Raw genomic sequence first — 23,648 nt, 5'->3', positions numbered from 1 at the left:
GCCTGGGTAGGTGCCCCTGAGGTCTGACTCCCCCCGGGACGTAGCAGACCTAGGACTGGGGAGATGGGAACTCAAGGCTCGCCCTGGCCAGAGGACACACCCGGCAGCTGTGCCGGGCCATCGGCGAGGGGGCAGGGAGGACAGTGTGAGCCAAGCGCAGGAAGCACAGGGTGGTAGGGACCTGGCTCCCAGTGTGGCTGGTTATGGTGGGCAGATGGTGTGTCCAACCCGGCAGGCCTGCATCCCAGGCCGCAGGGGTGCCGCAGGGCTGGGCAAGCCACCTTGCAGGGCACAAGAAGAAGGCTTTGAGCCCAGAGAGGGGGGCGGAGTGATGTGCACGGGGCTGGCCCAGCGCTGCGGGCGGCACAAGCCGAAGGATGTTTGGCGCCGGGGCCCAAAGCAGCATTTGTGTTTGGCTCTGTGTGCCTGCAGAGCAAACACTGGCGGACTGGAATTCCCACTTGGGCCTTCACCAACTCAAACAGGCTTGGCCAAGACTTGCAGTTGATTTGCTGGGGGCAGAAGTGGCTCTGCCTGCCCAGGCCTGGCTGTGGAAAGCAGGACCCTCCACCCGACGTCCCAGTGCTGGGATTCCACATGGTTCTACTCAGTGGGCTGTTCGTCTCCAGCCCACCAGCTTGGTTGTTTGGGGGCTGCAGTGGGATGCAGGGCACCTGGGTCACTCCCAGCTCCTGTGGGAAGGATCCAGTGCAGGGGGTGTTGGAAGGTGACTTTGTTTTTTAAACTGCTTGTGGATTCCATCTGCAGGAAGCAGTCCCCGTAGAGTGGAGGGAAAGGCAGTGGTTTATTCCGGCAGCCCCTGGAAATCCGATACCAGGATGTTGGAAACTGCACCTTGCTGCCTCCCAAGGCAGAGGGGCCTTCCACAGGTCAGCTCTGCCCTTGGGCCGTGTGCCTCTGGCCCTGTCCCGACGCCCTTTAGGGCTGCTCCTGTGTCCTGCAGCCCCTGCAGGGAGTCCCCAGCCAGGCTCCTTGGGAGAGGCCATTGCTGATCTGATTCTTGGAGGTAGGGAAGTGAAGGACAGAAGACAGATGGGGTGGAGTGTCCCCCACCCCCCCACCCAGAGTCGCGTCTTGGTCTTGGGTCTTGTCGTGGGCTCTGGTGTGGAGCGGCCGTGTTCTCACGTCCCGGCCAGCTCCTGGTGTGCTCCTCCTCCATGGAGAGGCAAGGCGCTGGGCAAAACAGCCCCGTACACAGGAGTGCGTACGGGAGTTGGGGCAAGAAGGGGCCAGGAAGTGAATGCTGGGGGCTGGGCATCCGGGGCTTTTGGGCAGTGGCTGTGACGCAGCCAGCATGGGCACCTGGGGGGGGGGGGTGTCCGGTGGGTCAGGAGTCGGATCCCCGCACGTGCTCGCCAGCACAGGCAAGTCATGGTTGGACTTCTTGAAAGATGACTCTGGGTTGCTGTATTGTACCTTTTAAGAGTGGAGCCCCATGGATACTTTGCAACACGTGGAGGTAGGATTTTATTCAGGTTACACCAAAAATACCCCTGTAGGGGCCGGCATTGTGGTGCACCAGGTAACGCCACCACGGCCGACGCCAGCATCCCATGTCAGAGCGCCAGATTGGGTCTTGCTGTTCTGCTTCTGACCTGTCTCCCTGATTGCCCCTGGAAAAGCAATGGATGATGGTCCAACTGCTTGGGCACCTGCCACCCCTGAGGGTCGCTGGCTGGAGCTCTTGGCTTTGGCCTGGCCCAGACCTGACTGTTGAGGGCATTTGGGGAAAGAGTCAGCAGATGAAAGATCTCTCTCTCAGGCTGGCGCCGTGGCTCAACAGGCTAATCCTCCGCTTTGCGGCACCGGCACACCAGGTTCTAGTCCCGGTTGGGGCACTGGCTTCTATCCCGGTTGCCCCTCTTCCAGGCCAGCTCTCTGCTATGGCCCGGGAAGGCAGTGGAGGATGGCCCAAGTCCTTGGGCCCTGCACCCGCATGGGAGACCAGGAGAAGCACCTGGCTCCTGGCTTCGGATCAGTGAGATGCGCCGGCCGCAGCGGCCATTGGAGGGTGAACCAATGGCAAACAGGAAGACCTTTCTCTCTGTCTCTCTCTCACTATCCACTCTGCCTGTAAAAAAAAAAAAGAAAAGAAAAGAAAGATCTCTCTCTCTGTGTCTGTCTCTCTGTGTGTATATGTGTGTGTCTCTCTCTGCCACTCAAATAAATAAATAAATAAGCAAATACTTAAGTCTTTTAAAGACCCACCCTGTAGAGACAAGATGTCTCGGGCTAAGGCGGGACCCCATAAGAGGGCTTCAGGGCCTCTGGGTGAAGCACCCCAGAGCGTGGTGGCACCAAGCGCTACTGACTTTTTATAAAATGCAACTGAAGTCTCACAAGGGAGGTGTGCAGGAGACCCCTGGGGAGTGAAGTCTGCTCTAACGCTCTTGGAAGACAGGACGGACTTGGAGGTGTGCACACTGGGGTGGGGGCGCCATGGCGTTCCTGGCCCGCACTTCTGCATCCGTGAGGCCCACTGCCCAGACTCCCTTCCTGCCTCCCCACTGCGATGGTGGTGCCTGGGACCAGGGCCCAAGATAAAGAGATGCCTTTGGAACGGGCCGCTGGGCTGGAGGAGGAGGCTCCCTGGCCGAGGGCAGGCCTTGGTGATGGTGGAACTACAGTTGCTACTTTGCCTGCATCCCATTGAAAGATCCTTTCGCGTGTACGTCTGCAATGGCGTGACAGCCGTGCTCAGGTATTGCTGTCCTTCCTGTTAGCCAGGTGGCCACACTGAGGCTCAGAGGTGATGTGACTGCCCACGGACTCCCAGCCCTCTGAGGGGCTGGGACTGGTTTGGTAGGGGGGCAGGCTGGCCCTCGGAGAGACCTGCTTGGCTGCGCTCCTCGCAAGGGGCGGAGTCGGTGTTTGAACGCAGGCCACACACGTACCCCTGTGCTTCCTGGCTCACAGCAGCCTGGCTTGTTCTTGTTAAAGCTGTTTCTTGAACTTTAGAAACCCAGCCACGATTCCCTCCTGAGCAGGGCCTGGCTGTGGGAGGAGGCCTTGGTTGCCCAGTTTCTTGGCACCTTCTCACTGCCTGGTCAGAGCTCTGAAGTCTGCTGGCCCAGGGAGCCCTGGGAGCCGCTGAGATTGAGAGGACGGCAGGAAGCAATCAGTGTGTGCAGAAAGGGTGGTGACTGCGGCGCCTAATCAGGAAATTACAGCCTGGGCAGAGAGCGCGGTTTGGCTTGGACGTCGCCGCTGCCTGGGCTCCGGTACAACCGGCCCACGTGGAGGCTCGGCCGCAGACGGGAGCTGCCCAGCCGGCGTGAGCGGGCTCCCCAGCAGGACGCCCAGCCCGGCCAGGGCCGCGCAGGGGTCCCGAAGGCTGGCCTCTTGGTGGTAGCTGGTCAGTCTTTTGTGGTCCCCTACCTGCTCCTACAGCTGTGGAGAACACCTGCGCGGCTGGGGGCTGAGGACACCAGGAGGGGGCCTCTGGGGAGCCTTGTGGCTGCGATGGGTATTTTTTTATCTGGCACTTGAAAGAGGCAGAGAAGGATTAGATGGGAAAAGCCAGCTTCAGGGCTGTACAGGTGTGAGAACATCTGTATCCACAAGAACGGAGAAGGCCACACCTACAAAGTGGTAGGGAGCTGTTTCTCCTCTCTCAGACGTCAAAGATGATAGAACCAGGCAGTGACCTGCGTATGCAGGAGAGGCATCCTTGACCTCTAGCGAGGGGGAGAGACGGAGAGCCATCTTCCATCTGTGGGTTTCTTCTCCAGATGCCAGCAGCAGTCAGGGCTGAGCTGGAACTGTGTCTGCGTCTTCCACGTGGGTGGCAGGGGCCCTGGTCCTCGAGCCGTCACGTGCTGCCTCCTAGGACGTGCATACAGGAAGCTGGGACTTGACCTGCATCACAGCGCCTGCCCCTGTCTCTTGTAATTCCCTTTCTGGAACTTTCTGAGGTGCCCCTGTATCAGTGTATGTTCGTGTTGGAAAGGGAATCGTAAACAGTAATGGCGCAAGTGGTCTTCACTTCTGTTCTCCCATCATCTTCCTGAATTATTTCAATTTTTAGTACAAATATGTATCTTATGATCAGGAAAAGCAACACAGTTTTCACCTTGAAAAAAAGTTAAGCAACCTGTGTGTGTTCGTGTCTGTGCACTTGTATGTGTGTGTACATGTAGTGCATGTACTTGTGTGTGCGCACGTGTGTACCTGTGTGTGCACGCATATGTACTGGTGGATGTGTGGGCACTTGTGCTTGTGCACGTGTACCTGTGTGTGCAAACTTGTGTGAGTGCACACTTGTGTGTGTGTGCACGTGCACCAGCGTGTGTGTGAGCATGAACTTGTGTGTGTATACACATGTACCAATGTGTGTGCACATGTACTGGTGTGTGTGTGTGTATTCTAAGCAGGGCTGTGGGGGCTGCAGGGTGGGGAAGTAGATTGGAGCAGGGTCCCAAGGGCTTGAGTGTGAGTTGGGCAGTGTGGACTATCAGCAAATAGGGACTTGGCCAGAGTTGATTGCCACTGCCTTCCTAAGGGTGGCTCTGTCCCCCGCCCCTGGCTCCTGAAGCTCCTTTGTTGTGTCTCCCCACATCTCCCAGGGCTCCCCGCTGCCTGGCTCTGTCTCCCCTCTGCTCCTGCCCACCCATCCCACTCCTGCCTGCCCTTCAAGGCTGGGGACCAGGTCTGTTCCACAGCAGTTGCTCCAGATTGCTCCTGTCAGCTTTGGCTTCTTGTTTCTCCCACTCTCACCCTGGACCTTTCAGACACCACCTGGAGTCAGACCCTCATTCTCTGCTGTGGACACCCGTGTTTCCAGGTGGTGAGGGCCATGGACTGTGTGCTCAGCCCTAATGCCTGGATGCCAGTGACCAGGCTGCCTGAGATGAGCCGGTTTTGATGCCTGGAGGGAAGGAGGTGGTGAGCAGCAGGAAGACCCAGTGTGGCAGGCACATCCCAGACTCCTGAGCACACAGGGGTTCAGCTACGATGTCACTTTCCCCTGGGCTTCAGTACAGCAGACTCATACAACTTTACACATTTTCCCCTTATTTATTCATTTATTAAAAGGCAGAGTTAGAGGGACAGAGAGCTAGATTGAGAGAGAGAGAGAGAGAGAGAGAGAGAGAGTGGGTGGGGGGATCTTCCATCTGCTGATTCGCTCCTCAAATGGCTCCAATGACTGGAGCTGGGCTGATCCATAGCCAGGAGCCAGGAGCTTCACCAGGATCTCCCACGTGGGTGCAGGGGCCTAAGGACTTGGGTCATCTTCTGCTGCTCTCCCAGGTGCATTAGCAGGGAGCTGGGTCAGAAGTGGAGCAGCCAGGACTCCATTCAGCACCTAGATGGGATGCTGGTACCACAGCGCGTGGGTTAACCCACTGTGCCACAGCCCTGGTCCCCATTTCCCCACGTTACAGATGAGGAAGCCGAGGCTCAGAGCTTACGTGGCAGTGAGTAAGAAGTGACACCAGGAGTGGAGTCAGGTTCTGTCGCAAGCTTGTGCTTGTAAGCTGTGTGATCTCGTCTGGTCCTCAGCGCCCTGGAGGTGGCTGGTGGGAGCCCAGGACTCCGTGACTTCAGAGAGCGGGGGCTGCGTCTCACCCAAGTGGTAGCTCCTGACCCGTGAGTGTCTGGGAGTGCAGGTGCTTCCCGGAGGTGTGGGGGAGTCTGGAGGGGCAGGAGGCTGGCCACAGGGACCCTCCGAGACTCGGAGATGCTCCCAGAGGGCAGGAGGTTGAAGAGATGAGCACGGAGTTTGTGCCTCTGGAGGGCCACGCGTGCTGGTCACGTAGCACTCCTGGAAGCCCAGCACCAGCCCAAGAAGCCCCTGGGCTCAGGCCAGGCTGACTCACCCAGGGAGGCCTGGACTCTGGGAGGAAAGGTCAGGCCCTGGGGAGGAGCCCAGCCCAGGGCTGGAATCCAGCTCTCTTGGCCCCTCCACAGCCTTGGCTCAGCCATTTCCCTGGCGTGGGGGACTGGGGGAGTCTCTGGGAACCCAGGGGCCTGGGTGGGCCTCAGCCACCCCTTGCCAGCCTGTGGGAGAGTCAGCGGTGACACCCAGCTCAATGCCAGCCCCTGGCCAGGGTGTCTCCTGGGGTCCCCAGCCCTACTGTGCATGGGCTCCTCCTTCAGTCACCTTCCTTGGGCTGAGGGTGTGCGCCCATAGAAGCTGTGCCTGGAGAGGCCGGAGCCCGGCTGGGGACGAGCCTCCATCCCAGTGTGTCCTGGAAAGTGCCCAGCTAGGCCACAGGCGGGAACGCTCTGGGGAAACCCTTGCCGGCTGCCACGGCCTGGCAGGCGACGGCGTGGCCAGCACTCTGTAGCCGCGGTGCCTGGGAGAGGTTGCCAAGCATTGTGCGTGAAGGCACTGGGACGTTAAACCCTCCGCGCAGTGAACTGGGTTAATAAGCTTTGTCTGATGTTGATGAGCACTAATGATATAATGTGATAATGGCAATGACGGAGCTCTCACACGTGCGGCACTGTCCAGGCACGGAGGGGCGGCGTGCGCATTCCACACGCCCAGGCCCCATTTTCCACTCATAAAACCCCGTTCTTCAAAGCCGCTCCTGCCCAACTCCCTAGATCCACTTTCAGGACAAATTACCAACACTTAAAAAAAATTGGGCCATTTTGTGTGAAAGCCAAGTCCAAATTACTGTTGCGTTCCCCTTTGTGTATGGAACGTGCTGGAGGGTGGGGCCTGGGCGCCGAGGGGGACGCGGGGGACACTGGCGGAGAGGAGGGAGGGGAAGGCGGAGAGCTGGGGGTACACGAGGCAGAAAACACCAGCCTCGTCTCAGTGAAAACGTGTTTCTGGAACGATGCTCCGGTTTACTCAGGCAGAAAAATTAGAAACGGTGTGCTTATTAAACAGGCGAAGCAAGCGTGACTATTTTTAGTAGTGTAGTAAAACCCTGGTAATTTGGACGTCTTCAATAAAGATTCCATGATCACGCTGGCTGGCAGGCACAGTGCGTGTGTTTGCCTGAGTGTGTGTGTGCACGGGCGTGTGTGTGCACTATGGACTGTGTGTGTGTGTGTGCGGGCTGGGTGTGCGCCAGGGCAAGGTGGGCGAGTGCAGGAGTTGGGGAGTAGGAGGGCAGGGAGAAGGAGGTGAAGCAAGGAACAGGGGGGCAGGGCCAGGTGCCCCTTTTACAGACACTGAGCTCTCTCCGCTTAGCAGTCCAAGATCATGACAAATTCCTCTCCTCTCTGGACACTCTTATTGGCCTTCAGTAGCTTGACATCCGTTCAAAGAAGAATGTATTTGAAAAGAAAAATTTCATGTCTGTCAAAATCTGTAAAGGTTTACTCAACACCTGTCACGCTGGCTCGCCCTAAAGGAGGCAGAATGGTTAGGGTGGGTGCATCCCTGGTACGCGATGACTGAGGCCTGGGGCTCAGGGCAGGGCTGCTGGGGACAGAAGATTACTCCCTGTTCTGGGGATCACAGCTGTTCACATTTTAAAAATAATATTGTTTAATGACAAAAGAAATATACGCTCAAAAAAAAAAAAAAAAAAAAAAAGAAGAAGAAGAAGAAAACCTGCAAAGGACAAACTTAAAAAACCTCATTTCCTTATTCCCCGAAGTAGCTAATGTTAATACTTGTACACATTCAGAAATGTCTGTTCATTGTTAAGAGCAAGGATGTTACTGTGTGTACAGACACTTTGCAGCTTGTCGTGGTTTTGCTTTTTGACAGAGAGTTCCATTAAGAAAAGGCAGTAGGAAAAGTCATGCCGCATGGCAGACACCCAGTGAAGAAGTTGTCTCTGTTGGGGTCCCTCCACTCTGTGAGGGCTGAGGGTTGCAGGGACAAGACTTGCCAAGGAGCAGTGAACCTGCTCTGGTAGTGGCCGCAGCCCAGGGAGTCCTGGGCACCAGCCTCTCCATGCCCCCGGATAAGGTGGGGGCAGGTGTTGTGGTGCAGTGGGTTAAGTTGCCATGCAGGGTGCCTGCATCCCATGTCAGAGTGCTGGTTCGAGTCCCATCTATTCCACTTTTAAAAAGTGGTAAGATATATGTAATTTGCCCTTTTAGCCTTTTTAATGTGTGTATTTCCATGACAAAAAGCATATTTAGCTTGTTGTACATCCATCACTACCACCCATCTCTAGAACTTTCTCATCTTTCCCACCTAAACTCTGTGCCTTTAAACAGCTCCCCGCGCCACCTCCTTCGGCCACGGTTCTGCAATCTGACTCTGAACTTGCCTCTTCTCGGCCCCTCTCACAGCTGCAGTCACATCCAGCCTGTGGAGCCTTGCTTATCTCAGTCCACGTCCTCGGGGTCCGTCCACGCTGTGGCCTGTGTCAGAATCCCCCTCCTTTTTAAGGCTGAATATACCCCAGTGTATGTATGTCCATCCTTTGTCCACCCGTTTGTTGATGGAGCCTTGTGGTGTCTGCACATTGTGGCTGCTGTGAGGAACAAGATTTAGCTCGTGCTGTGAGCATAGGTGAACGGAAGTCTCTCCAAGTCCTTGCTCTCATGTAAGTGCACACCCAGCAGTGGAACTGCTGGATTGTGTGGCCATTCTGTGTGTTAATTTTTGGGGGAATTGTTCCATTTTCTCTGGCAGCTGCTCCATTTTTTGTTCCCACCCGGCAATGCACTGAAACTCAGTTTCTCGACATCTTCATGATCCACGATTGCTTGTTCTTTCCTGGTTTCTTTCTTTCTTTCTTTTTTAAATAGCCATCCTGATGGGTGTGAGGTGCTATCTCACAGTGGTTTTGATCTGCCTTTGTCTAATGATCAGTGATGTCGAACACCCTGTCACATGCTGATTGGCCATTTGTACTATCTTCTTTTGAGAGATGCCTATTCCTTTTCTTTGCCCAGTTTTAAGTTGAATTCTTCTTTTTTTAAAAAATTGTTCAGACTCACTTTTAGAAGCAGTGACGAGAGCAGTGCCAGGGGCTACTCACAGGGAGGGCTGAGCTAGTGAGGAAGGAAGGAGGCGAGAGAGGAGAAGGGGAAGGGGCAGGATGTCTCATGGGTGCACTGAGGTTTATGCAACAAGTGTTTATTGAGCACCTACTGTGTGCAGACCCTGTTCCAGCTCTCGCTGTCCATGCCTGTTGGACTCGGGCCCTGTACTTGCCTCTGACCCTGTCTCCAGCTGCCTGGGCAGCCACCAGGAGGCAGTGGGGCAGTAATTGAGTCCATGGGCCCTGTGGTCAGACAGACTGGGGTCTGAGTGCCTTTGGACAGGTACATGGCCTCCCCGAGCCTCACTGTCCTCATCTATAAAAGGAAGCTGATAAGAGAAACGAAGCGTGTGGAGTGACAGCACAGGACATCACGGAGAGCTGTGCCCATGTTGGCCAGAGCAGTCTTCCTCCTCCAGGAAGGCCGCCCTGCCCTCCTCTCCCCCCTCCTCCAGATGGAGCACCACGGGCTCCAGTGGCAGCATCTCGAGGGCACACTGTAGCCCCTTGACAGGTCAACAGCTGCCCTGGGCCACCCAGTCAGTGGAAGGCAAGACCTGGGGCCCTGCTAGAGCCCTGAGGAGTGGGCTTCCTCTGAGGAGAGGGCCAGCAGGGGCTGGGAGAGGCCCAGGAGGGTTCTGGGGAGGCAGAGACCGCAAAACCCAAGCCCAGAGAAGGAAAAGCTGTGGGCGTTTAGATGTCATGGCTGGCACTCCAGCGCCCCCTCTAAACCTGAAAGCTTGTCTGCACCCCTGCCCACCACCCTGGGGCCCCATGCCCTCTGCTGCTTGCACCCTCGGCCTGGCCCAGCTGAGCCCAGCCTCTTAGAGTGACATGTTGTTTTCATTTCCTCTTTTCCCCTCAAATAGAACCGTGTTCACGGCAGGCCCTGCCTAGAGCAGGGGAGTAGGATCCTGGGCCCCAGGTCAGGTGCTGTCCCCCCACCCTTGTTAACTGAGCCATCCTGGACAAGTTCCGAATTTCCCCTGGCTTTGAGACTTCCTGTGCCGCATAGGAGGGCAAGCCTCGCTGTTCAGGGTCGCTGCCTGGCGCACACGCTGTGGTTGTCAGTGCGTGCACAGGGCCGTAGGTTAGCGACACCTAACGTGATGGGGAACCAGCAAGCATCCTGGCATCTTCACCCCACAGTGTAGGGTGCCCCGAGCTGTTCCTGTGGCTCATCTTGCAGACTGCTGGCCTCTAGATCTGCCCCTTCAGGCCTGGCCCACAAAGGACAGTAGGAAGACAGGGCACAGGACCCCAGGCTGTTACTGAGGGCCCGACGGGGTGCTCGGCAGGACTGTCAGGACTCACACGGGAGACAGGAGCGGGGCTGGGGCGGGGCGGGGGGCGCAAGCTGGTTCTCCCTTTGAGGACCTTTTCAGAACCGGCCTGGACAGAGACGCCTTCTTAATGCCGGGAGTGTGGAACAGGGCCCTCCAGAGGACAGCCGGGACACTGCGTCTTAATAATCCGGAGAAGCATAGTGAGGAGCCCTCCGCAGTGACCACCAAGTGTTTACTCCACAGACCACCACACTGGGGCTCTGCGTGCAGCGTCTCGCCTCCCGCCTTCGGCAACTGTGCGAAGTGATTGTTGTTTCCTTTTATGGAAGAGAGGCTCAGAGATGCTGATTAAGTCTCTTGCCCAAGGCGACTCAGAGGTGGAGCCCAAACTCTGTTCCCGTGTACCCGGGCCAAGACACTGGCCCGGAAGCCTAGGAGGGCAATGGGCTGCAACCCCTCCCTCCCTCACGTCCCACACCTGCATCCTGGTGGCCCAGGCCCTGCTGCTATCTTACCTGGGCGGGGCAGGGCACACAGGCACCTCCTGGGCCTGGCGCCCCCCCCCCCGGGGGCAGTGCCCCCTCCAAAGCACATCTCGCAGGTGAGGCTTCCCCTCCCCTTCTGGACAACTCTGGCAGCTGGGCACAGCGGTACGGCGTCCAGTGGGGGCCACACAAGCCACAGTGACTGTTCCTCTCCCTCGGTGACGGCTCAGAGTGCCGCTTCCTCTGGTGCCCACAGTGCCTGGGCGCCACCCTGCCCGCACCCCGTCCCCAAGTTGTGGCCTCTCTGCACTGCAGCCCCCTCGGAGGCTTCCTTTGTCAGGACCAGGTAAGGACAGAGCTGCTGGCTGTGTCTGGGGACGAGAACTTCCATCTCCGAAAGGTCAGGAACCACCCTGTGTTTTGTTCCCAGTGCTCGGTATGGGGCAGCCCCGTTGCAGGGGACAGAGCGTGGGCACTGACTGGGCTTGAATTGGCCCCATCACTTCCTGCTGCGTGGCCTCGGGCCAGTGCCCTGCCATCATCTCAGCGTGTCGGGCTCCTCAGCAGAGCAATGGGTGCCATGTAGGCATGGGGGGGGGGGGCTCCCAGTGTGGGTGTGTGCCGTGAGTGCTTGTGCCTGACCTGAAGACAGACGGAGCCACTTCCCCAGAGCCGCCCTCTTTGTTAAGCAGGGCCCCCCGTTCTTCCTCTGTGCACAGAACCCCGTTGCCTGTCCTCATTCTGGTACTACCTGCCTGCCGGCTTCGTTGCCCGCGGCGGGACCAGGACTGGGTCTCTCCCCCTGCTCCATCCCCAGCCCCACCCGCAGCAGCAGAGTCCCTGTTGATGAATGAACCACAGCCCCCTCCCCTAATCCCTTTCAGGCACAGCAGCTAGGACTTGCAGAATGCACCCCCTCCCAGCCCCTCGGGGTCCTCCAGCTCCAACCCTGCAGCCGTGCAGCCCTCCTGGGTGCGGTGTTGCATGCCAACCACTGGGCAGCTGGGGGCAGGGATAGCAGGCTGGATCCTGCACTCACCTGCCTGGTCACAGCCCTTGACGGTGGTGGGGTTGCTGTGGACTGTTTCTGCCCCTCCACTTGACTGTAGCCGCACTGCATCTCCACTGTACAACCCCCTCCTCGGGGCGGCCGCGCTTCCCCCTGGGGAGAGGCTTCCTCTCTGCTGCCCACTCTCTTCCAGCTCCACCTCCCTCTTGGTCTCCCCAGCCTCCTGCCCTCGACTGAGACCAGGGCCCCCAGGCAGATGTGTGAGGCTGGGGGAGGCACTCTGAGTCCAGATGTGATTGTGTTTATGTTTCCAGAGAGTGAGGGGTCGGAGCTCTGGACTGGAGCCGGTGGGGGTGGGGCGGTCTGGCTCCAGCCCCCTGCCCAGCCTCCCCCCCCCCCCCAGTCTGTATCTGGCCCTGTCCCTGTCAGAACCCCACAGCCTGGGCCATCCTGCAGTGAGGTCCCCTGCTCATTCCTCAGCTAGGGGTGAGAAGAGCTTTGCAATCTCCAGTCCTTGGGCTCCATGGGACCTGGGCTCAGTTCAAGAGTCGGGGACCCCAGTTCCCTGTGCAAAATGGGGCTGACACTCCTGACCTCTGAGGCCGTGTTGCCCTGGCTGGAGAGTGTGTGCACAGGGCCCTGCAGCTATTAGCTCCTGACTGAGCCTGTGGCCGTGCCCTCCTCCCAGCCAGGGCTTGCCCGGGGCCAGTTCAGGGCAGTGCCAGTCCGCATCACAAGGTGATCCTAAAGCAGGATGCCAGCCCCTCCTTGCTCACCGGCTGCAGCTGCAAACATTTTGTTTTGCCATTAGAAGTGACTTACTTAAGGGAAGCAGAATTTTACAGGCAGTTTACAGGCTGGTCTTGTTCAGTAGTTTCCAAAAGCCAAGGGAGGGCGGAGGCAGCCCGCAGCCGCCCCCATGAGCCGGGGTGGAAGGGAAGTGAGAAGTGAGCCCTGTGTGACGGACACTCTCCCCCAGCACAGTCCCACGCCCCTGGCTGGGACATTAAGGGAAGAGGCAGAATCCAGCTCCCTATATCCCCCGCAGCTGTCAGGGCCACGCGCCCACGGGAGAAAGAGCAACCTCGTGCCTCAGGAGGCTCTCAGCGTCCCTCACCCCCACCCCCACCCCAGTGCTCCCAGCGAGCAAGGGCTCTAGCACCCTGGTAACCCCGAGGGTCGCCGCCAACAGCCTGTGCAGGGTGCCGCTGCCTGGGGGTGGCGGGGAAGGCGCCCTGGCCGGGGCGGCCCTGCGCACAGAGCCGGGAGGCTGAGCGGCTCAGCCGGTGCTCACCGGGCAAAGCGAGCTCAGCGGCCCACGGCGCCCTCGGTGGGGCCGGGGCTGAGCAGGTCGGGAACGGTGGTGGGGAATTGGGGTAGGGGGACTCCAGCGGAGGCTGCCTCGGCATTTCCATCCCTTGAGCCGGGGGAGGGGGGCGGCCCAGTGCCCTTTCTCCCTCCTCGGCCGAATGAAGCAGTCAGGGCTCGGCAGTGCTTAGCACGCTCGGACTATGGTTTTAATAGACGTACATGGACAAGTCGATATAGACAGATTTATAATTCTATAGTCAGTCCGACATACACAGGGGCGCTGTAAACAGGGGCGCGGGCCGGAGAGCGGGTGTGCAAAGTGGGCGCGGGGCCCTGGGGCCGCGCCCCGCGCTCTTCCGGCTCCACTCTTGCACGGCGGGCGGTGAGGAGGGGGCTGTTCGCCCGGACAGGGGGCACCTCCAGGCTCGGGAGCGGGGCAGAGGGCCTGGGCCAGCGGCTGAGCTTGGGGCTGGGGCGCTCCGCAACGAGCCCTCCCTCGCCTCCCGCTGCGGCTTGGTGGCCTTAAAACAAGGCTCCGGAGCGCGCAGCCGGCGAGGGTTCCGCGCGGGGCGCCGAGGCCGTGTGCGAGCAGCTGAGCGGCGAGCGCGCGATCCCGGGCTGGGCACCGTCATCCCCGGCCCAACGCCCCCTCCAACTCGGATCCGAATCGAGCTAAGGTGCGCTCGGCCCGGCCAGCTCGGAGAGGACGTCTGGTTCGTGCGCGGCCGGGGGATCTCAGGCGTGTCCGGGCTCCGCACGTCCAGTCCGCGGGCGCGGGCGCAGCCGCTCAGTCCGGGTCCAGCGCGGCGGGGACGCGGGCTACGCGGGCGTCCTCTCCCGGCCGCCGGGCCTCCGCGTTCTCTTGCCGGGCCGCGTCGCCTCCGCGGAGAGGGCCGCCGGGGCCCGTGGGAACGAACGCACTCCACTCGCGCCACCCCGAGGGAAATTGCAACTCATCCATTTTTTCTTTTTTTTTTCGCGGCGCTTTTCTCCGACGTCTTTTTGGTTCGTTTCTGTTTCTTTGTGGAGGGCGGAGTGGGGTCCGGAAAAGCAAACACAAAACCAGCCCGAAGGCGGGCAGGTGGGGAGCGGCTGCGCTGGTGCGGGGTCCGCGGGCGGCGGCCGGGGCCCCGCGTGCGTCCTGCGCGGGCCCGCCCCGCGTGGCCGGCCGGGCGGTCAGCTGTTGTACTGGCACGCGTTGAGGCCCGAGGCCGGGCCCTGCAGGCCGCCGTAGCCGAACGACGAGTGCTGCTTGGACTTGAGCCGCAGGCTGGCCAGGCTCGAGTTGCACGTGTCCCGGTAGACGCTGTAGGGCGAGGCGGGGGTGCCGTAGGGACAGGCGCCGGGGGACATGGCCGAGTTGAGCGAGGAGCCCGTGAGGTTGTTGATGTTGTTGAGGCCCGAGTTGGGCATGCCGGGCACGGCGCCGGGGCCCATGCTGGACGGCATGGTCATGGAGGAGATGGAGCTGGGGGCCGAGAACATGGACTGCGACGACAGTGGGCTCATGGAGTTGAAGAACGTGAAGCTCTTTGTGGAGAGCGGCGCGGGCGCCAGGCTCTTGGCCGCCCAGTTGTTGTAGGAGTAGCCGGCGGCGTACACGTCCTCGTAGGGCTGCACCAGGCCGCTGAACTGCGGCACGTAGCCGCCCTTGCACAGGTCCAGCTGCTGGTTGCGCTCGCGCTTCCGCCACTTGGCTCGCCGGTTCTTGAACCAGACCTGGGGAAGGGGCGGGAGACGGGTCAGAGCCCTGCGCCTCCACCCGCCACCCTGCCTGTTCGCCCTGATGGTCCTGTCCCGAGAAAACATGTTTTTTTTTTTTTTAATTTATTTTATTTTAAATTTTTCTTTTTTCCCCCTGATCTTTAGCCTCTTCCCCGAATTAAGTCCATTTTCTCTTCCTAACGAGCATTCTGGATTTTGTTTTTGTTTTTAACAAATACTCGGTTCCCTTCTCTTGCTCTCAGCCAGTCCGCCTCCTGCCTTCTCCCCTAAGCGGGGCCCTGGGTGCCTCCGAATGCGCCATCCATTCTCCTTCCCTGCAAACGCCAACGGTGTTATTTTCTTACTGAAACACCGGGCTCCCCAACTCCCCTGGATTCTCCTCGCTCGCACCGTCTGTTTCCATCTTGAAGGACAATTTTTGATATTTTCGTTTCCCAAATGTGTATTTCCCTCCGGTCTGCCGCCCTATCTGAACCCCCTTCCTCGCACTCAAATGGTCTATTTTCTGCTGTGCCCCCATTTTTGATCCTTTTGATTCTTCTCCAAATATTTAGTTTTTTTCCCCTTCTTTCCAAATGTCTGACCCTCAGTGTTACGCTTAAATAGTTGATTCTTTCTTTTTCTTGAATACTCGATCCTTATGCTTTGCCCTTAAATATTTAATTTCTTTCCTGCTGCCTAAATATATGCCAAATATGTTTCTCTGCAAATATTTAATTTCCTTTTGCTTCTTACCAGTTTTGCCCTAATCCCTCCTCCCCCTTTTCTCCTGCGAAGTTTGGTAAGGACCTCTCAGTGCTCGGTTCTCCAGGTCTGCACCCATCCAGCTGCCCACCGAATGCCTGGGCCCTCCTGGCCCCTGTCCAGTTCTGGGCAGAGTCCCCCCCCCCCCCCAGCCTGCAGCACCCCTGCGCCTCTGCTCTCCCTGGTCCCAGCCAGCTCTTCCTCCATAAACCTGTAGAGAGTCACCGCTGGCCTGCGGAGGGGAGGGGTGGCCCGGTGTCTGGGGGCCAGGTGGGACTCCGGTCTGGCTAGAACCCAACTCCTGGGATCTGGTTCAATCTTTGTGCGTCCAGGAAGAAAAGATTCTAAGGATTCTCTTCCTGCCTGGCACTGACTGGGAACCCAAAGGGTAAGAAGAGAGGAGACAGTGCGGCCTGGGACGGCACCTTCCAGCCCAAAAGGGCTCCGAGGGCTACTCTGCCCGCAGAGCGGCCTCCCTCACCTGACCCCGGGAGGGCACTGGCCAGAGGGTCCAGTGGTGGACTGGCTGAACGGCCCGGGAAGGAGGAAAATATCCCGATGTTGGACAAGTTGGGTGCAGAATGGGATCCCTGTTTTGAGACCCTGAACCCTGGCAACATTCCTTCAACCTCCGCGAGGCAGCCAGGCAGGACCTGCCTTTCCCTTTCGTTTTCCAGCGGGGGAAGCCAGCGGCTCCCAAGGTCCCCAGCGGCAGGGAGTCCTCTGCGCAGTGTCTGGCCCGGGGTATCCCAACATCCCAGCGGGGCCCGGGCCCTACGGGGCATGGGCGGGCTTCCTGGGCCGCCTTAAAGCCCAGGGGTGGGGGGCGAGGGGCCACCAGCGGCCCTGGAGCCCCACGGATGCCGGTGGACCCGGGGCCCAAGGTTGGGTCTCGGGAGCGGAGAGCGTGCGCATCCCGTGCGGGCCTGCGCTCTCCGGTGCTGCGCCCCGTGCAGCCCGGCACCCTCGGCGCGCACCCCGCCTCACCCGCACGCGCGGCTCCGTGAGGTTGGTCCACACGGCGATCTCCTCCCGCATGCTCATGTCGGGGTAGCGGTTCCTCTGGAACGTGGCCTCCAGCTCCTGCAGCTGCTGGCTGGTGAAGTGCGTGCGCTGCCGCCGCTGCTTCTTCTTTTTGGCCGGGTCCTCCACGCCGCCGCAGCCCGCGCCGCCCGCACCGCCGTCCGCGGGCCCCTTGGCTTCGCCGCCGCGCTCCTTCTCTGCAGCGGGCAGGACGGGGCGCGCGTCAGCGCAGGCTCTCGCTCGGTCGCACGCGTTCCCGGCTCCACCGAAGCGCCGGCCACGAGCCCGCCCTCCCGCCGGGGGCCCTGGGAATCGTGCCCCCGCAGAGGGCCGGCTGGGTGCTGGCCGTCCGGCCTGGCGCGCCGGGGCGCAGAGCGCCGGAGCCTCGGGCCTGCGTTCCCGGCGCGCGGGGCCTGCTCCTGCGGCTCGGCCCGGCGCCGGCCCTGCGGCCGCTGTCAGCCGCAAACGTTTGCGCTTTCTTTCCCCAGGGCTTCTGGGGGTCTAACTCTGAGGGAGTCCTGCTTTTGTGAAGGAGATCATTCCAGTCTGAAAGCAGTGGGGGCAGCGGCCTCAAGGCCGGCCGCTCTCTTCCTCCCGGGACTGCACGGGAGCCCGCGCTGGGCACGGAAGCGGCCTGACTCGCAGGCCTCGGCCGCGGGGCCTGCAGAGCCCGCTGTCCGGACGCACTCTTGTGCGGGCGACTTCGGGCTGTAGCCTCTCCGTCTCCACAGGAACCGTGGCACAGAAAGAAAAAGAATTTAAAACCCAAACACAGAAGCGCAGAAAAGCTGATGGCGCTGTGCCTGGAAACGCGGACAAACAGCAGGTACGGGGCCGAGAGAGCGCGCCGAGGAAGCCCGGGCCCCGCACACACACGCCGCCCACCGAGCGCAGAGCTGTGCGGGCGCACGCACCATTTGTTTCTCGGGGATGTTTTTATTGTTGCTGTTGATCAGTGTGCCGCTGTAGATAGATTTTTTTAACCCCTTCCCAATAACGCCCTTGCAGTGATAAATTTTAAATCCCGGAGAAGCATTCTAGTTCGATAATTTAAAATCCCCAAATAATATCGCTTGAAATCGATTTTGAGAAAATCCTGGAGAAACGCGCCATGTTGGACAGACTTTTTAAAATCTCACCAAGATTAATGTTGCGTGGAGACTTTTTAATTCCAGACAACTACACTTCGTGCAATCATTCTTTCAAGATCGAAAAAACGCCCGTACAGTTAGAATAGTTCATTCATCCTCATAGATTTGACTTTAAAAATCAACCTCTAGCTACGCGTTTCTCTGGACTTTAAAAAGAAAAGCCAGCCGCAGACCACGTTCACAACTCGGGAGCACAAAAAACACCGTCCGGCGCGGACTGCATTTCGGCCAAGCGAACAGAGCCTTCCACAAAGTCGCTTCGGGATGCAGAGCGGGAGAAAAGACAGATTGGAAGCCCGCAGAGACCCCTCGGCCTGGAGCAAGGCGTGAGCGCGGAGGCGGCGCCCACGACCCGCGGGGCCGGCCAGAGGGGACCGCCCGGCAGCTGGCATCCGCCGCGGACTGGCCGCGCCACTGCCCGCGCCGGACACCCGCCCGGCCGGCTCCCGGCTGGGACCGCAGGTCGAGCTCTCGGACAGCAGAGCGGCGCGGAGGGAGAGGGGAGAGGCGCCCGAGCCAAGGCCGGGCCCCGGCCGCACACGTGGGCAGGGATCCCTTCCTCGGGGTTCGCCCCTTGGCCCGCGCTCGGCGCCTTTCCTTCGGTGGTGCCCCCCACCCCCCGCCCCGGCCCACACTGTGCTCCCCACTCGCCCGTTCTCGTCGGCTGCCCCTTCCCGCCCCTCCCGGCACTTTCTCTCGTCCGTCACCCCCATGGTGTGCCCTCGGTCTGCTAGCCTCCCGGAGTGCGAGCGACCCCACGGCGCTCTTCTGAGCAAACCCAACTGCCTCCCTCTCCGAGCATTCGGGGGGCTCAGCGCAAACCCTCCACCACGGGCTCGCGCATCTGCCGGCCTCCCGCGTGGGAGCACCTTCCTGTGCGTGCGTGTAAATTTCCGCGTTCCCGGCCGGCTCGAGAAAGGGAAAAAAGAAAGTTCCCGGCGCTCCTGGGGCGGAGAGCGAGCCAGGTCGTGCGGAGCGGGCGCCAGGCCCCGCGCCCCGCGCCCGGGCCGCTCCGTGCGCGCCGCGTGGGCACCGTGCTTACCTGGCAGCTCCGTGTCGGACGATTCGCTGGCTGAGTTCTCGAGCGGCTCGCGGGGGTCAGCGGCACGGGCCAGGTGGAAGGCGGGTCCCATGTCATGCGGCGGTGGCGGCGGTGGCCGGAGCCCCTCCGGCAGCCGCTCCAGGCTCATACCCCCCTTGAAGGCGTCCATGGAGGTGGGGACCGCGGCGGGCGCTCCAGGGGCCGGGGCTCCGTGCGCCCGGTCGCCCTGGCTGCGACCTGCGGGGACAAGAGTGCAGCTCCTAAGCGGCTGCCCCCCAGGGCTGCCCGGGCCCGCAGCGACGCCGCGCCCGCCCCATGGACCGCCCGGGACTGCGGGGCCGGGCGGGCGGCGGCGGCAGCGGCGGCTTCTAGCGACCGGGCGCCTGGCTCCGCGCTCCGCTCTGCGCTCCCGCCGCTCGGGCCTCCGCCGCCAGCCCGGCCCCGGCTCCGGCTCCGGCTCCCGATCCGGGGCCGGTTTCTAAGGCTCCGGACGGCGCCAGCAGAGTCTGTCTTAAAGCGACAGCGTGCACCGCCAGGTTCCAGCAGTCCCTGCGCCAGGGGTGGTGGGTGGGGTGGGCCCGGGTGGGAGGGGGCTGGGGAGGGAGGGCGCGAGCGAGCGGGCGAGGGCGCGCGGGCGGAATCCAGCCCCGAGCCGCCCCGCCGCCGCGCCCTCCCGCCCGCCCTGCCTCGTCCGCGCCCTCCCTCCGCAGCCACCTTCCTGCCGCTCCCCGCCCCCCGCGGCCTCGCCGCGCCTCTCCCTGCTTCCGCGGTGACACACCGCGCTCTCCCTCGGCCGCACAAAAGAGACGCATCTGGCATGGCAGTCCCGCGCGGCTCGGGCGCACCTCGGGCCCCCAGTGGCCTGCTGGGCACAGAATCCACCCCCGTCTGGGCCGCCGCGAGGCCCCCCGCCCCGGCGAGCACAGCCCGGGACGAGTGAGTGTTCGCCGAGCGGAATCTCGAGGAGCGGGCGCCGCGGAGCCAGCGCCGGGGCGGGGGGCCGCTCCCAGCGGGGTCCTCGTCGGGGGCTGCCGGCCCCTCCTTCGCGGTCCTCTCCGCCGGGGGACCCAGCCGGCTGAGTGACAGCAGCCTGCGCGCTAATGGGCCCCCGGATGCTGCCTCCTAATTAGCTCGGACCCTCTCCCCCAAGGCTGCTCCTCCGGCCTCCCTCCCTGCACCGCAGTCAATTTTCCGGGATTGGGATAGAAATGATGGCTTCTAATCAGACGCAACGTTTTCGGTTGGCTCTTGGCGCCCAGAGAGTGCGGCAGGAGACCCTGGGAGCGCGGCCCGCCCGGCTGCCTCTCCTGGCCTCTCCCCTTGTTTTGCCCCTTTGTGGGCCAGGCCCTGGCCTTGGCAGCTGCCAGTTTGGCCCGGGCAACCTCTGCCCTTCTTAGGGTGGCTTCCCAAGGCTTGGGGCACAGGATGGCTAGGCCAGGTGACTGCCGTCTCCCAGCCCTGGGTCTTCTGGACCCTCTCTCCTTACCTACAGTGGGAGCTGAGCTGCGCACAAGGAGCCCTCTCTGGGACAGGCAAAGACCGCACCCTCCCCACCTCCCAAGAGGCATTCCCTGCCTGTGTCCTCAGTGAGGTTTGTCGAAGGATTTCGCTGAACAATTGTTAACTGGCCCTGAGGCCTCTGCGCCTTGAGCAAACAGGCCATAGCCGCGGTTGTAGGGCGCGTCCCTGACCCCCGCTCCTCGGACCACAGGCAGACCCCAGGCTGCCCTCTGCCCCTCACCTGCTGAGCAGCTCCGCGGGACCTAGTGGCCCAGGGGAGCAGCGCTAAGCAGGACTGCAGCCTGGTAGGGAGGCACTGCTCCCCACCGAGGGCCCAGGGCCCCTGGCTTCTGCATTTCCTCCTGGGGCCTCTGCTTGGGGCTGATTATGGGTGCCTGCGTCTGGGGTGCTCCCCAGGCTCTGCCTTCCAGCCCTCCCCCTGTCCCCACCCCCATCAGAGGGAGGCCCCCTGGGCCACCAGGCTGAGTTCCTCGGGCAGGCAGCAGGCGCCGGCGGAATCAGGCCTCAGCCCCACGCAGCTCCCTAGGGCCTGCCCCGCTGTCACCCAGTGTCTGTAACCGTGGGAGGCAGGTTCCAAGGCTGAGTTCCGAAGGAGGACACTGGCCACTGGTCCGAGTGAGTGAAGGCCCCTGTCCTTGCAAGTTGAGACCCCCAGGGTGAAGTTAGTCTGGGCCAGGGAGAGAGGGACGTGGGCAAACGCGCGGGTGCCCAGGCATTTGCCCTCTGCTCAACCTTTGACCACGTTTCTTGGCCGCGTCTCCTGCAGCCGCAGATGCCCCCTACATCCAGGTGTTAGGGAGCGCCCCTTAATGTACTGTGCAGAACAGCCTGGACACAGTGCCCAAGAGAAGGCGCACCCACTGGTACTGCACATCCACACAGGTGTGCCATGCACACACACACGTGCACTTGTGTGCAGTTTGGTCTGACAGCTGGCTGGCAGGGAAGGCAGTGTGCTCCAAGCCAGCTGAGCATCGGGCATCTCTGGGCAGCGGCAGAGACATAAATGCTCTGCCCTTGGGCATCCAGAGGTGGGCGTCACAGCCTCTCCACTCCCAGGGGGCCCACAGAGGCGAGTCCTCCTGGGATCTTACACCCAGCAGCTCCAGCTACTCTGTCTGAGGGGCTTGCTTCTGTCACTGTGGGTACAATTTAATGCAGATATTGAGCACCTGCTGTGTGCCCTCTGGGCGGTGCTCCAGGCAGGCATAACACGCTCTTTATTTGGAAATCTCGATGCCCGCCTGTGTGGATGGACAGGCCCTCAGCTTTTTGTGGGTGAAGCCCTGTATGGCATGTGCCCTGCGCCCCAGAGAAGAGTTGAGGCTAGTGAGGACTGCCTGTGGCGGGGGTGGGGGGTGTCTGTGCGGCTGGGCTTGGACAACCTTGAAGGACCAAGGGGCAAGGAAATGGTTGATGGAGGCTGTGGCACGGTCCTGGGCTTGGCTGGAGAGGGGACCTGGCCACACTCTCCTTCCCTAGCTACATCCACCCACCACCTACTGTCCCAGAGTGCTTCTCTCTCTCTCTCTCTCTCTCTCTCTCTCTCTCTCTCTCTCACACACACACACACACACACACACACACACACACAGAGGAGTAAGAGCAGAGGTCCAGTGTCCCCCCTCTGCTGTGTGACCCTGAGCATGGCTTCACCTGTACTGTGCCTCAGTTGCTCTGTCTGACATGAGACTTTGTGCCTGCTGTTAAGGCCTCCAGTGGGGACATGAGGAGAGGAGAGGAAGGGGTTTATTGGAGCGGGAACCGCGTTGCCCATTCCATTCCAGCCACACGAAGCCAGGAATGACTGTCGCTTTCAAAAAGGTTGGGGTTTACGGTCCTGGCCGGGCTCAGCAGAGGGGCCTGGGCCATTGTCAGGGTTCAGACTCACAGGGGCCCATTCTGAAAAGCTGGGCTTGCTCGAAAATGGACGCGGTGCCTAAGCGTGGCTTAGTAATTTAATTTGGGAAGGATCATTGGAGGGTCCTCATGGGGGCACCCTGCTCCCCACCCATGGGGGTACCTACTCTAATCCTTGCTCCCAGGACCAAGGGATTTTAGGAAAAAGGAAGGAATGTGCCATGGCCTGCCCCTGGGGCCATCCATGACTCTCCGGGACATTCCAGTCCTAAGCCTCTTAGTCCGTGGAGAAGTTCAAACTAGAAAACCCAGTTTTGGGAGTACAGCGGGGACCACCTACCTCCTTGTGCCTGATCTAACGCCCCCTCCCCAATAAAAGCTCTTGTTTCCAGAATACAAGCTGTTACCGGGCGACAGGGAGCAGGGGTGCTCCGGCAGACGCTGGAATAACCCCAGTGGGCTCTTCAGGCTGCTGAGGGCCCCAGTCCGAGGCTTCCCGCCCGTCGGGGTTCCTAGCCTGGGCTCGGCAGGGTGACTGCCACGGGGCACAGCCTGAGGGCTGGGAGCTGGGGACTCTGCTTTGCCCTGCTCTGTGAGCCGCTGGCAGGGCCCGTAGGTCTTCCTGGTCCACTGCTCACCCCATGTCCACAGGACACTATCTGGTTCCTGAGAATGGCTGCGCTGGAGGCGAGAGAGCCCAGGAGGGTGGCACCCGAGGGTCACACGACAGGCAGCTTCTTTCCTGGGAGAAGGGCCCTTGGAGGGTCTCCTCCTCCAGGGTCAGCCCTTGCGGCCTCTGCATCTCCCTGCCCCAGCCCACCTCTGTTTCCCTCCCAAGCCCCCCAGCAGCTAGGGGGAAAGGACAGGGGACAGGGCAGGTTCTTTCCACAGCCTCTCCTGCCTGCAGCTTTGTGCTCTGGCTGGACCTCGCCATTGCCCTAGCGCTGCACCCTTCCCAGCAACTAGACAGCAAACTGGTTTCCTCCCTCTGGCCCTGTGGGATCTCAGAACCCACTGGGAATCCAAGAGAACACCCAAGCCTTCGTTTTCTCCGAAAAAGGGGCTCGCATATTTTTAGATTCGGAGAATTCATAAATCAGAAAATCCTGGGGCTGCAGTTTCAGCCTGGGGCTCCCAATGCCGCGCTCCCGGCCTCAGGGCTCTGTGTGGCCACCGCGGAGTTGTTCGGGGGGCTGGTCTCCGTCAGCGTGCGGAGCAGCAGCTGGGTACGCGGGGACCTTGCCTTAACCACGAAGCCCGGGAGAAGCCGCGGGAATGTCTTTATTGGATTCTGTGAAGGGCATTTGGGGTTCCCAGAGGAGAGTGAAGCCCGACCCGAGCGGGCGAGGGCAGGCCGCCGTGGGCTGGGCGCCCCTTCCTGCGCTGCGGCGGGCGTCGGGGTCGGGGCGAAGAGAGCCGGGCTCTGGCCGAGGTCTGCTGCTGTTGTGCGGCATCGCTGCCCGAACGAGCGAACGAACGAAGCGGTTTCGTTTAGGACAAATACCCTCTTGACGCGAAGCTGCGGCAGAAGTCCCGAGCCGCGCAGAGGGGCCAGCACTTCCGC

At 61.0% G+C, this 23,648-nt stretch overlaps 1 protein-coding gene across 1 annotated transcript; it reads right to left on the bottom strand.

Annotated features, from left to right (window-relative positions):
* Positions 1-14,194: 14,194 nt before the first annotated feature.
* PITX1 (paired like homeodomain 1) lies at positions 14,195-18,872 on the bottom strand. Its single transcript, XM_062189764.1, has 3 exons — positions 18,704-18,872; positions 16,475-16,707; positions 14,195-14,737 (listed from the first exon to the last, which is right to left on the bottom strand). Exons 1-3 carry the CDS (start codon positions 18,870-18,872, stop codon positions 14,195-14,197), a joined length of 945 nt encoding a protein of 314 aa, XP_062045748.1.
* Positions 18,873-23,648: the final 4,776 nt, after the last annotated feature.

This window comes from Lepus europaeus, chromosome 4 (assembly GCF_033115175.1).
Source record: "Lepus europaeus isolate LE1 chromosome 4, mLepTim1.pri, whole genome shotgun sequence".
Taxonomy (NCBI): domain Eukaryota; kingdom Metazoa; phylum Chordata; class Mammalia; order Lagomorpha; family Leporidae; genus Lepus; species Lepus europaeus.
The sequence above is the reverse complement of the archived record's forward strand: the minus strand, read 5'-3'. Positions and strand labels throughout refer to the sequence as shown.

What these genes read in the sequence shown, in the direction of transcription:
- PITX1 (XM_062189764.1), bottom strand. Translation starts at nt 18,872, where the DNA reads ATGGACGCCTTCAAGGGGGGTATGAGCCTGGAGCGGCTGCCGGAGGGG. An exon ending in GTCCGACACGGAGCTGCCAG is followed by an intron (nt 16,708 to 18,703) that starts GTAAGCACGGTG and finishes TGCCCGCTGCAG; the next exon opens with AGAAGGAGCGCGGCGGCGAA. An exon ending in TCACGGAGCCGCGCGTGCGG is followed by an intron (nt 14,738 to 16,474) that starts GTGAGGCGGGGT and finishes CCCCTTCCCCAG; the next exon opens with GTCTGGTTCAAGAACCGGCG.